General features: G+C 35.5%; 1 protein-coding gene across 1 annotated transcript in view; it reads left to right on the forward strand.

The window, feature by feature from the left end:
- Positions 1–10,479, forward strand: part of LOC113233590 (homeotic protein ocelliless) — a 106,678-nt gene extending 96,199 nt beyond the window's left edge. Inside the window, exons 3-5 of the mRNA XM_026468738.1 lie at positions 1,478–1,632; positions 7,957–8,730; positions 9,619–10,479. Of these exons, the coding sequence (XP_026324523.1) occupies positions 1,478–1,632; positions 7,957–8,730; positions 9,619–9,909 (1,220 nt within the window). The 3' untranslated portion in view covers positions 9,910–10,479. The remainder of the gene's footprint in view (positions 1–1,477; positions 1,633–7,956; positions 8,731–9,618) is intronic.
- Positions 10,480–13,684: the final 3,205 nt, after the last annotated feature.

The following is a 13,684-nucleotide window of genomic DNA, read 5'->3' on the forward strand; positions in this document are numbered from 1 at the left end:
TAAAGTCAAATAACAGTTTATTCCATAGTTAAAAATGTTACACTTGGAAACGTCATAGTTTTAATCTACTGCTCGTTCACTATGTTGACTTCCCTGAGAAGAAAGAGCAAGAAACTCTATGGATTGTAATTAATAAACTTAAATGCTATGGAATACACTTTGAATCATATTTGTGTGGAATTTATACTCACGTCGTCTTTCCATACATGTTTATCTGACACGCACTCTTCAATTTTGTAATATAACTTTTCAATTAGCATGCACGTGGGACTTTTCAACATAATTATGTCTCAAGTTGACGGACGCAGTGGCATTGCCTCTCAGATCTCAACGCAATCACAAACGATTTAAGCTCTTACTATTATGGACAGGCGTGTCGCTTACCACCAGGCGTACGACTTGTTCTTACAAAATGTGTGTAATTGCATAATTCCCTTGCTGATTTTACTGATTCTTTCAGTCATGTAATATACATAAAGGTACCTATATATTTCTGAGAAGGTCTAGCACATGTAGCGCACTAAAGTACCATTCGCACTAAACATACTAAAGTAGTAGGTACAAGTAAAGTAGTCCAGGGTAATACCGCCACCTGACCTATTTCTGTCACCAAGCAGTAATGTGAGCATTACAGCGTTCCGGTTTTGAAGGGTTAGGGTGCTGGTGAAATTACATGCAAATGGGACTTGTCAACTTATGTCTCAGGTTGATGGGCGCAGGACGGGCTCAGTATACTTACCATCAGGCGCACGACTTGTTCGTTACGTCACTTAATATTATAAAATTCTTACCGTATCGATGGTGTACACAATAATGTATATGCCATTGTGATGACAAGTTTTGCCAATCGGTGTTTTGGTATTCGCTCATTGTTATCCTGGGTGGAAAGGAATGGTACGTCGTGAGGGGAGACTTTCATGCACCCATTTTCACGTGAAATATGCCTCTATAGATTTATTTATTTATTAGATTCGCCAACATATATACACTATTAAACATGGACAGAAAATAACACTACAGAAATTAGTCGAATGTAAACCCAATAAATAGGCAAATACAGCACGTATCGTCGCTAGAAAAGGCGTAAGCGCCATTTTGAAAAATTTTTCATTGGTTCATGTTTTAGGTTTAAAAACCTGTTTTAAAATATTTACGTCCCGTTTGATATTCAATTTTGGTTTCAATTAAATGAAAACAGTCAATCTAAAACATGGTCCCTTGAAAAAAATTTCGAAATGGCGCTTACTAGAAAACACCGATGACGTAACATCGTATCAGAAAATCTACTGTGTTTTATATTATAGACAAACAAATGGACATGACGTATACAAATAAGTACCTAAAGGAGATTCAATTAAATTGTAAAGTCACAGTATTGTTAGTCAGTATTGTGGCTGTTAGATATAAACTCTAAGGTATCCATGTTCTTGATATTGAAAATATTACACAAGTAACACTAATTTTATATTGTCCTCAGGAGTAAACCCGCGGAAACAGCGTCGGGAGCGAACGACGTTCACTCGTGCGCAGCTAGACGTTTTAGAAGCTCTGTTCGGCAAGACGCGGTACCCGGACATCTTTATGAGAGAAGAGGTTGCGCTGAAGATCAACCTCCCCGAAAGTAGAGTACAGGTAGATCACAATACAATTTTTATTATTTAGATAATTTCACGATAAAAAATCCAATGTTGTAAGGAGGAGGTTCTCTACCGCGGAATGACTTAACGCAGCTCCAGCCAAGTCAAAACTCCAAGTTGTTGTAAGAAAGATGTTATGGCAGTTGTTCCCAAGATTGTCTTTCACCCTATATGAGCGCAACGTACGTCAATATCAGAAGGCACGGGCAGCAGTTCGCAAGAACGGATTTTACTCCTAGTTTGCCTGAGTTCTCAGTATTCTCAAATTTCTCAACATAAACAAAATTGTATTAAAGCAGTCACCATTCAAAAATCTTGACACCGCGATTCAGAAATAGCGTTTAGATGCCAATGCCATTTGTCGGTAAACTTGGACTGGAACTATTGTGACAAACAAAGTTAAGTATATGGTTTAAATTATGTTTGTTACAATACTTAAGTAATAAAAGTTGCAACGGAAATTAGGTAGTGAACACTAGTCCGAGAATGGCCACAATATCCATATTTTTTATTAAAAAAAGGAATCGACTTCAAACTTTGCTTATATGTATACATACAAACTGAAACTAAAAAGTTAATCGTATTCATCGCCTAGTTTAGGAGTAAATATAGAATATTGTCTTCAAATTTAAATGGGACCAATACCTACTGAGGTACTCACTTCCAACAAAAATCATCATCATCGGTTCATATATTGTGTATCATGCGCACAAAAAAATATACAGTCGAATTGAAAACCTCATACTTTTCCTGAAGTTGGTTAAAAAGTAGATACTATTGCCTCCATTTCTATGTCCAAAAACAACTTGTGGAGGTAATATTCCTTACGCATTCATGCGACACTGATGATCAATAAGAAATATTCCGCTTCAGTAAAAGCAAAATTAAGCCGTTCTTAAAATTTTCAAGATGGGGGGCGCAATCTCGTTATGTCGGTTAATGTGCCGTCAAACAATACTGATTCGATTTTCAAATTCGGAGCGTAATTCCATTGGCGCTAATGCGCTACCCGTGTTGGTATAAATTGAACGTTTCAACGAATTAGGAGTCAGTCAACCGACCAATCCGGAGTCGTGATGATGTCGTGATTGATTGGTATTATAATTTTTTTAATCTTTTAGACAGTGATTTCTACAAATATAAAGACCGAATTTACTAAATTTAATCCATTTTATGGAAAACACTTAAATACTATTTTGTATGGGCCACCGTACTCCATACATGGATTGTAGTGGTAGTACGCAGAGAAAGACTTGCAAAGACAATGGTAAAAGTATATTGCACGTAAAAATACAGATACTATGGTGGCAAATCTTTCCTTGATGTCGTGTATAGGTGGACAGTTGGAAACGTACTACGTGAAAACAGAGTGTACATTGCATGTTTAAATAAAAATGCGGCACTTGGCTAAAGTAGATCACCGCGTGCGCAGAGTTATGCCGAAGAATGTATGAAACCATACAGTTTTATAGTACTATGTCTGGGGTTATCTATTATTAATTTTAAGGCAAACGCTATTACTGTCCATGAACGGGGTAATTACTGAATCTACCGATGTACTTTTCTCGAAGTACACAAACGTAAAACATAACAAGATCCTCCCTTTTATTTATTTATTTATTACATATTGCTTATAGTCAACCCAAACGCAATAGTAAGACTTAAAGCTAAATGTACAATCAATCTTAAGTCAATTACAAAAGTGAATAAAATATGAAAATTGATAAAATTATAAATACAATGCCTAACAATAAATTATTACTGATTAACATTACTGACAAAAAAAAAGATAAAAACCATTTGTTATTACATTTTAAACTAACATTTAATACTACTGTCTCCGGTCAAGGACTCCAGATAGCGTCCTGCGGAAAATATGAATTTTGTTTCTAAGCATGCAAAGAGGTCCAATGAGGAGTCTAAGTTAAGCAACTGATTTAGATACCTAAGTGCACGGGACAGGGGGGCCATCTCACTCACTCTACATCGTGTGGTAGGTACTGCAAATAACCTCATTCTATGAAGTCGCACCAGATTAGTTCTAGGTACCATAAAGCCTACCTTGGACTTTTGTCTGCCGTAGTCAGGTAAATGCATAGTAGACAGCATGATTATAGTATCGAAGCTGCAGTTGAACACAAAGAGACAGCTCTTATACCTATTTCGGCCAAGCAATAATGTGAGACAGTGTTGCTAAGGCCTTTGAGTCGAAAACTATGTTTCATTACCCGAAAAGTTGTATTTCTGCTGCAAAAGTTTCTTTTTTTTTAAATCAAATAGTCTAAATATTATTTATTTATATATTAGCGACAGTAGAGCTCGTTGTGAAAGGGTTCATCCAGGGAAGTACTGCCACCTTACCTATTTCTGCCGACAAGCAGTAATGACATTACTGCGTTCCGAATTTGAAGAGTAAGGGGGCTGGTAAAATTACAGGCACATGTAACTTGTCTACTTATATCTCAGGGTAACGGCAGTGCACCTCAGGTCTTTGTGCTTTAAAGGTCTAAGTGACACTGTTCAATAACAGTGTCACTCAGCACTAGGCACACGACTAGTTCGTCCCGTCACCTAGTGTCAAACAAAATACGCTTTTTACTCGAGTACATTGAAAGAATCAATTATGACCCCGAAATGGAAATGCGCTTGTAGTTTTGATAATAACAAAAATAGTGACTTTAAGATCATTGCTTTCTCAACATTCCTGTTGCACAACGCGCAAATGCAAACACTGATTCGCAACGTCACACTATCGTCCCGCAGTCGTGACGTTGAGCTCCCACCTCGGATTAGCTCCCTACTCTATCTACTGTATAGTTACCCACTGTTATACGCATATTGTTCTCAGGTTTATTATAGGCCAGATTTTGCGCAGATGGCATGGTTTTGCAAGTTTTATTGTGAAACGGCTATTATAAAAAGTTACTATGACAGATAGAGACACATTTTTGCTGCTTTTAGTTAAAAATGGAGTAGAAAATATAAAGCGGCCAATCCCAGGGCTTTAATATCACGTGCAATTAAGTACGAAATTTAAACTGGCTAATCACGAAGCTTTAATATCACGTGTGATGAAGTACGACATTTTGTATTTTAAAATGACTGTAGTACATTCTATATAGACATGTACGAAAGGTTATAGTATTTATATATTGTTCACATGCGTAGTGAAATTACATTAAAATGAAATAATACATTAGACAATAGAGATAATAAATAGAAAAGAAAAAAGATATATCCCAAGTAGACGGATTATTTATGCAATGATGGACAAAACGTGCAAGAGAATTTGAAACCACAATATATAAATTACAATACAGAGTATATAATTACAATTGTGTTCCATATAACATGATTACATATTATACCTTTTTTTTTTTTTTTTTTCAAACTACAACATTGTAATGACAGCGGATAGAACAAAATAGTTTAAAAACTTGATTAGGTTCAAAATCATCCCCTACCACAAGAACTCAATAAATCACGCGTAATCTAAGCCGTTCGACAAATACAAAGCGAGAATGCGTGATGTAATTGAACTGTACACACACGCACGCATTTGGCACGCTATTTGAAGAGCACGCTTCTTGTGAGGGTCTAATTGGTTGTAATTTATGAGAGTGATCCGTGTTAATGGATTTGTTTTAAGGATTCCGGTAGTACACTTATCGAAAAGATTCATTTCAAATCATTTATGAAAATGTAGTTCTTCATGAATAGTATTTTTTTCATGAAATAACACTGACAAACACAACATTAATACGAGGAATACAAATAAACAGGCAGTTTTTGACAGTCGTCATCACAAACATTCCGGTCGACATTCGTAATTTGCCATTAACGGGGTTTAAAAGTGTAGTGAAAGTGGCAAATGGAGAAAATAGAATGGATTGAAATGAAGTTTTGAAAAGGGTTAGGGAAGAAAGAAATCTCTTTAATACTATAGAGTACAGAAGGGAAAAAGTTTGGACATTTGTTATAAACAAAGCACGAAGCAAACTCGAAAATGGCGAATCATCACATAACTAAAGCGCCAAAAAAATGCTCAGCAAAAATAAATCTAAACAATGATACATATGACTTTTTTTTTGCACAACGTAGAGCAGACTTTTTACCTTTCCAGTGACGACATTCACATAGCGGAATTTGTGACAAAAACATTTTATTTGTCTACTTTTGTACTAGATACCTATACAACTACATAATTAGGTATCTATACTTCTATAAAGCGTTTCAATATTTATCAAGCGCAAATTCGACCGTGTCTGGAATACAGCTGTTACCTCTCTGTCTGCCCGATGGTACCTGTCTTGGTCTCGGTGCGTAAACAAAGAGACTAATTGACAACGATGACAAAGATTGTGGAATCAACGCTTCTAAGGCTGATATTTATTAAATGAACTTTGACTTGGACTAATCAAAAATATTTTATCTACACCCATATTTAAACCCTCTATGATGTGTTCAAAAACCGCAAATTACGACCAGCATAAAGATAAACCGTTTTGTTAGAACAGATTTCTTAGCTGTGAAAATGTTATTATCAAATTCGATGCTATTATTACATTCAAATTTCGAACATCTCTGAAAAACAAAACAATTTGATTCGACCTCAATTCTAATATCAGTCGAGATGAAGTTTTATTCGATATGAAATGTCAATAGCAAACAGTTTTGACAAATTTCACACGTTCCTTGATATCGAACGATATGATAGTTGGGGCTTACTCTAGTTTGTCTATGAAATAAATAAAAACTACGGTGATTCACTCTGGGCATTTTGGAGGGAAAAGTGTCGTTTTTATTTTGACTTTCAATTATTTTGTGAAATCTGGTTTAAAGTGGAATAGGATAGTGCTATTGCACCTTAATCGAAGATTAAAACGCGAAATTATACGAATCTCGAACTAAAATACCCGTATCGGCCCGTTCTAAGGAATCCCGAGTCAATCCAAGCACGCCGCCTCAAATTGCCTATCCTCTTTGTGGTGGCCATATTTACAGAAACAATTAAACTTCATGTTCAGGCTGATGGCTTTGCCAAAGCCTTAAAAAATTAAAAAAAAAACTACGGTTGTGTGACATGCGTGAGAAAAGTTTTTATTTGCCGCCATTTCGCCAGTCGTAACATGCGGTTCCTGAACACGTCACAGAGAGCTTATAATATGTGTATAGATAAACCAGTGTATGTAACTGTACATAATTAGTCATTAAACACTCGAATTTTAATGCCTTTCGTTATATAACGGTCACATTAACTACAAATTTTTTATGATGTCAACTTACTGGACGAGCAAGTCGGGTGGTAAACGACACGCCACGACATGTCCACTAAATTTGCAGTACCACTCAGACCTTTAAATCGCAAAGATCTGAGGAACACTGCCACTGCGCCTATTGTCACTCTGAGAGATAAGATGACAAGCCCCACGTGCCTGTAATTTCAACAGCACCCTTCAAAAGCGAAACGCAGTAATGCTCACATTACTGCTTGGCGGCAGTAGTTGGACGAACTCTTCCACAAGGAGCTCTGCTGCTACTAATATGGCGAGCTGATGAATATTATGAGTTTTGCTACCATGTTATTTTTTAAGAAAAACTTTCCTAAATTTCTCGCAAATGGCACTACTGCCAGACGTCCGTTAAAACCAACTATATCTCTGTACTAGACGGTACTAGTTGCGAAAACCAAAACCAAGAATACAAGAATTCCTAAGGTCTATTTATTTGATCTGTAGCTCAGTTGGCAGAGCGGTCGGCTTGAAATGGCAGAGGCGCATGTTTGAATCCTACCAGATCGGAGGAACTTTTCCTTATATTCCATTTTTGTATTAATAAGTTTTTCGTAATTACTAAATGAACTTTGCCTAACTTCAAGCAAGAAGTTTGATTTAAAAATCTACTCTGCTTGCTTTGTCGAAGTTCGGTTTATAAATTTCTACCTTAGTCTCGATCACCACAAAAAAATAACCAGCTCTTTCCAATTGGATACGTTTCGGAAAGTGTGTGCAGCAACTGTACAATTTAGTTCCATACTTACCGTTACCTCCTACTAGGAAATCCGTTGCCACCAATTCGCAAGAAGCGTTTTCCTTCATCTTTCCTGATGCAAACGACAAAGGAATGGAAAATACTTCCATTTCCAGATAGCTACAATTCAGGGCTCATCATCGCTTCTGAGTTAGTCTTTTAACGATATGTTATTTTATATTATTATGGTCGTGTATCTATGACATCGAAATCCGATACACCAAATCTGTACCACCACTTGCACATTACACATTACAATGAATTAACCAACGTTTTTCTTTACCGACAGGTCTGGTTCAAAAACCGAAGAGCGAAATGCAGACAGCAGCTCCAGCAGCAGGCGAACACGCAAATTTCGAGCAAATCCTCGTCAAACTCCAAAACGTCATCAATATCATCCAGTAACAACCTTAAGGGTTCCTCTAACACATCCTCCAAAGTGACAACTTCAAAATCACAATCGACCAGCTCTGGTTTAACAACTACAAATGCTAGCATCACAACTTCGAGTCCAAACCTTCCAATCACACCAACGACATCTGTAAGTCCACCAATAAATGTCATTTGCAAGAAAGAATCGACACCTTCTAACTATGATTCGTCACCTCTGAACAAGAATATGTCGTCTTTGTCGCATTATAACTCAACTGACGCCCTTAGACTAAGCGGAAAAGAATCTTCTTCATCGGAAAATATTTCCAACGTCCATGGTTACGGAGTTACTCCGAAGCAAGAGTTATACAGCAGTCCAAAAAGGCTGGACTATTCATCTAAATTAGATTACTCGGAAAAGTCTTTCGGCAGTAGTCTTGTTAAAGACCAGTACAGTTCAAGATTAACTGGAAACTTGACACCACTCGGGTCAAATTCTTCAATAATGACGACGCCTTCTCCCCCTATAACTCCTCAGAGTCTGAACGGACCAGGCAACGTCTACCATCCTGATAATTATAATAGTTTCCACTGGCCGGGAAGCTCGGACTACATCAGGAGTTATTCGACTGGACATCACCATCAAGGTTATGGACAGAGCGCGTATAATTCTCCTTATTATCCAAGTCAGGTGAGTTGAATTCTACACTATTTTTGAGCTAGTTCTAAGCGTATTTGTTCTGAATCCGAGACTATTCAAATCTAGAAAATTCGGACCCACTTCGGTAGCTCGATTTTGATTGCCTCTCCCGATCGGAAAGTGCGTCTCTTCCGAGTCGAGGCGCATAATTGCGATTCACAACTGGCCGATCGGAAACTTTTGACATTTCTAATCGGAACAATATTTGATTTAACTAACAAATTAGAAAGATATACTAGGAATCAGATTCATCTTCTCGCTCGAAACCCATCTGATTTAGAGACTCGGATGGGCTACCCGATTGGATCGATTCCAATTTGAATTAAAACCAGCCTGCCGATGTCACTTGTGCCGATTCGAATCAGAGAAAATACAAATATCGCTTTTACACCCGGAAATAAAATGACATTTGGACACCTACGACATTTCGGACAGTCATTTCTCAGATGCGGAACCGGGGGTCTATTCTCGATCTCCGTCCGACATCCGTCCGAAACAATTACTGTCAAATAAGTAATATTCGACCAAATTAAAAGACAGGTATCAAGAATGAAGCTTCATTCGCATCACGGGTCTTTTCATTTGGTCAAGTATTGCTTATTTGGCAGTAATTGTTTCGGACGGATATCGGACGGTAATCGAGAGTAGACCCCCTGATACGAATCGGACGTAGCGCGAAAACCTACTTACTTTTCTCGTAATTTATTAAAGTCCTTAGTTACATTTGGATTTCATAAAGGCTTGGTTTTGGTTTTTGTTATCAGACGAAGAAGAAGAAGGTTTAAACTATTTGTAATCGTATTGCTTTGTAATAAAGTATTTTAGATTTCTATTTATGTGAATCGACACAAATAAGTAATCGTAAAACCCTTTTTTCAGATGGAATATTTCAACGGTTCCTCCGTCAACCAGAGCCACGGCTCCCACCACGGTCACAACCTGACAACCAATAGCAATCAACTCTACAACCAAGTATCTTTCGGGAACCCGTCGCCCCCAGCCGCTTGGCCCTCCCACCACAACATTCTCTCTTCAGGCCCAGAGTCCCCAGAAAACCAGTCCCAGAACTCCCCCCACTTGAGTATGCTCCAAGCGTCCCAGATAACGAACTTTTCCAATTCTGGCAATAGCTACTTCGCGCCTGAAAAATACGGTATAAATATGGTGTAGTGATTCTAGTCCTTTCTTAATTTTAATTATGTGAATAAATGACAATGGGGACAAGACGTAACGTTACATTACAAATATGAAATGTCATGAAATATGTACATTAAATTTCACGAAAAACATTTTATCGATTTAGAACAAAATATGCTGTTATTTACATGAAAAATGATGTTTCACTCCAAATTTGACTCAAAAGACTAAAAATAAGTGAAACAGCTGAACACAGGTCCCCTTTTATTTTGATAATTCAATTTCGCACACTGTTCAAATACTTCAATAGATTTCATTGTTATGTTATCTCCAATGTCATTTATTCCCTACACTTAATGTAAATAGATTGTAAAATAGTTGGGCGTAGTATTGGTAAATTATTTACCGACTTACTAAAAACTTATTTTGTTTCTGATTCTTAGAACAAAAAATATATTGACTATTTTTATTGACAAAATTATTAATAGAAGAAAATTCCACGAAAATCATTGAGGCTCTCTTTTTGAAAAATAAATCCTAATACGTCTGCGTAAGATAGGATTTATTTTTGGAAGTTTTCTCGGAAGTGGTAAAATTAAGAAACCAAGAAATATTTTAAAAATCGAACATCATCTTTTTCGTATTTTTCAATCATTTTCAATTTTTATACATATTTTTTTCGTACCTGAAACAAAAATTTATTTTGCTCTTTTTAGAAAAAAAATACGATTACAGTTGAAAATATTAAAAAATACGATGTAAATACTAAAAAATACATATCAATATTTGAAAATGACAATGTTCCCTATTTTACGAAACAAAATATTTCTTTAGTAAACCGGTTATTTACTTTATTATTTAGAACAAAAGTTTTACAGAGCTTTGTAAAGGGTTGTTTTTAACAAGTTTTGTCATTATGCTATGAGACATAAAAAAATAGGTTACAAAAAAATTGCGTATAGTTCAGATTCACAGAATAGAACAAAGTAAGAAGTGACTGCAAAAGTCGCGCGTGTGTGTCACTACAGCAGCGCTGCCACTGCGCTTCTGAATATTGTATGGAACATTCACAAACAGTGTCGCCACTACAGCTGCTTCTATAAGCGTCTAATTTGAAAGCACCCTAAGTTGTCAACGCCTTAAAAACTACGCATAACTTCAAAACTTGTTCAAAACAACTGTTTACAAAACACTTAATAAATGTGAAGTTTGAATTTGTCACAAGTATCAACGAAGCATCAAATTCTGAGGCCTAATTATTTGTATCGAAATGCTCTGCTCTCAAAGTCTTGCCATACTTTACAGCTCTTTATTTATATTAAAGTTAGAACACTTTGTGGTTTTGTGACAGTGTAGCACAGAAATTATTTATTTATTAGAAGCAACAGCTATCTAGCCCCCTAAACATCACAGCAAAATAAAACATTTTTAATATTCACCAATATCCCAGTTCGCAATCAACTTCCATTACCGAAATGAATTTTCGTAGAATTACGTAAAACAGAAACTTGCGGATACTTTTGTTTGTGGATACGTTTGTGGATGAAAAGAGAGAGATTCCACAAAACGTTGCCGCATATTGTCGCAACCACCGCTTAATTTTAAGACCAGTGCTAAATATAGATTATATTATAGAGAATTGTTTATTTTATTTAGGGGTCCTTTTTATTGAGTAGCGCTCTTTTAACCGTGTGATAAAGAAAATACAAAAATATAAATAAATAATTGGCTTAAAAATATGGAAATGACTACTATATTTCACCGTATCGAAATAAAAAAATGCAAACATAACGATGGATATTCCGAATGAAATAATTGCTAAATGCTACCTTATAAGGTTCATAAGGCTTTAATATCAATAGCATTAAAACGCAAATTCAATTCAAAAGTCTTTCTCAAATGATCATTCGGTTAAAATATCAAAGGACCCAAAAGCTCCCGATTCCTAATTGTACAGAATCCAAGTCATATCAACTTATAAATACTATAAAATTATTTAATTAATAAATATTTAGGCTATGTTTAGTGATTGTTCGCTAAATTTATTATAATTATTATAGTCGATAAAGCAAAATAAGCTTTAAGCCAACAAATGTTATATGGAGAAGTATTCTTTGATTAAAAAAAAATTTTGATTAAAAGAAAATAAAAATTTCTAAGCATTTCTTTGACATTTCTTAAATGAATGGTAGAGGTGTTCTATGAAATGAAATGTCGGTTTACACTAATTAAATTATTACAATCACTTAAGTGTTTACTTGCAAGAAAAGTGTTCCTTATTTTGTTTTATTGATTATACAATGTAAATACTTAATAAGATGTTTTTATTTTTAAATCCAATTTTGTAAATGTGTGTGCTCCAGTTGTATATGTGACTTATATTGTCTTTAGTATAAGGTCGACTTTACTTTGAACCAGGGAGGTAACTTGTAATCTTCAGTTGTTTTGCGTTATACTCAAAATTTGAAAGTCGTATTGACAGACTTAAAAATGTATCAGGACGTTTAAAGAAAGTTTTATAAATATATATATTTATGACTTTGTTTTGTAATAAGTTGAAGATTTCAAGTAAGATTTCATGAAAAAAAAACAAGTAACCTCGAAAGCGCATTTTGTAAAATAAGTACATAAGTATTTTTATTTCTAAACTCACGCAGAGATTATTAGTTAAATTATATTTTTATTTCAATAATAGATGTAACTATAATGAAAATTGTAATTTATAACTAAGTTTTAATTAAATAAGAGCTAATTAACTACGGATTGTACGTATCGGATGAAAAGTCATTGTATTTTTTTTAAGTTAAGCTGTTTTAATTATTAACTGATAGCTATTGAAATATTGAATCCGAATATATGCATATAAAAATACAGTTTTTTTGTGTTTTATTTCAATATACATATTTTTGTCTGTAATTACAACCGCAAATGGCTTTGGTTGGTCCCGCATAATAGTGAAATTGTTGAATCAGTCAGTTTGAAAAAAATATATAGGATAAACACTTATTACTATACGGTGTGAAAACGCGATACCTAAAAATTTTCTCGATAGAAAAAAAACAACAAACCTCGAAATTTTACAAGTCGCGATAGGTGCTTTGCATATACGCACCAATTATCATTTCTATATATCAACTGAACAAAATCGAACATGTATATACTATACGATATACATTTTTCAAATGGCTTCAGTTTCGAGTTCCTAGGTTTTCGCGATTGTTACACATAGGAAATGAAACTATTTTTCCGGATTTAAATCGCGTATATTTGTTTTTTTTTTCAAACAAACTTTTCGGGCCCTTTACAAGTCCCGTGGTCACGATTGACAGAAAAGTAGTAGTCAACCATGATCATGGGACCTGTAAAACAACGGTTTCTTTGAAAAAAACAAATATACACGATTTAAATTCGGAAAAATGATTTAATATCCCGTGGCCTTAAAAAAAACCAAAATGAAACGTATTAATACGGGAAAAATTTGAATTCGGACTTGTTTAGTTTCTTTTTTTTTATAACATCATGTGACGGGGCGAACAAGTCGAGCGCCTAATGGTAAGCTACACGCCTGTCCATGACAATAACAGTGCCACTCAGAGCTTTAAATTGCAAAGATCTGAGGGGCACTGCCACTGCGCCCTTCACCCTTGGACGTAAGTTGGCAAGTCCCATGTGCCAGTAATTTCACCAACAGTCGCAGAAGAGCTCCGTGTGAAAGATACCGTCCAGCGCCTTGGCTGCTTCTGCCGCCAAGCAGTAGCGTGAGCATTACAGTTTTAAACAGTAACGGCGCTGGTGAAATGACAGGTAA

Source organism: Hyposmocoma kahamanoa, unplaced genomic scaffold (genome assembly GCF_003589595.1).
Source record: "Hyposmocoma kahamanoa isolate Upper Pololo Valley unplaced genomic scaffold, ASM358959v1 79, whole genome shotgun sequence".
Lineage (NCBI taxonomy): Eukaryota > Metazoa > Arthropoda > Insecta > Lepidoptera > Cosmopterigidae > Hyposmocoma > Hyposmocoma kahamanoa.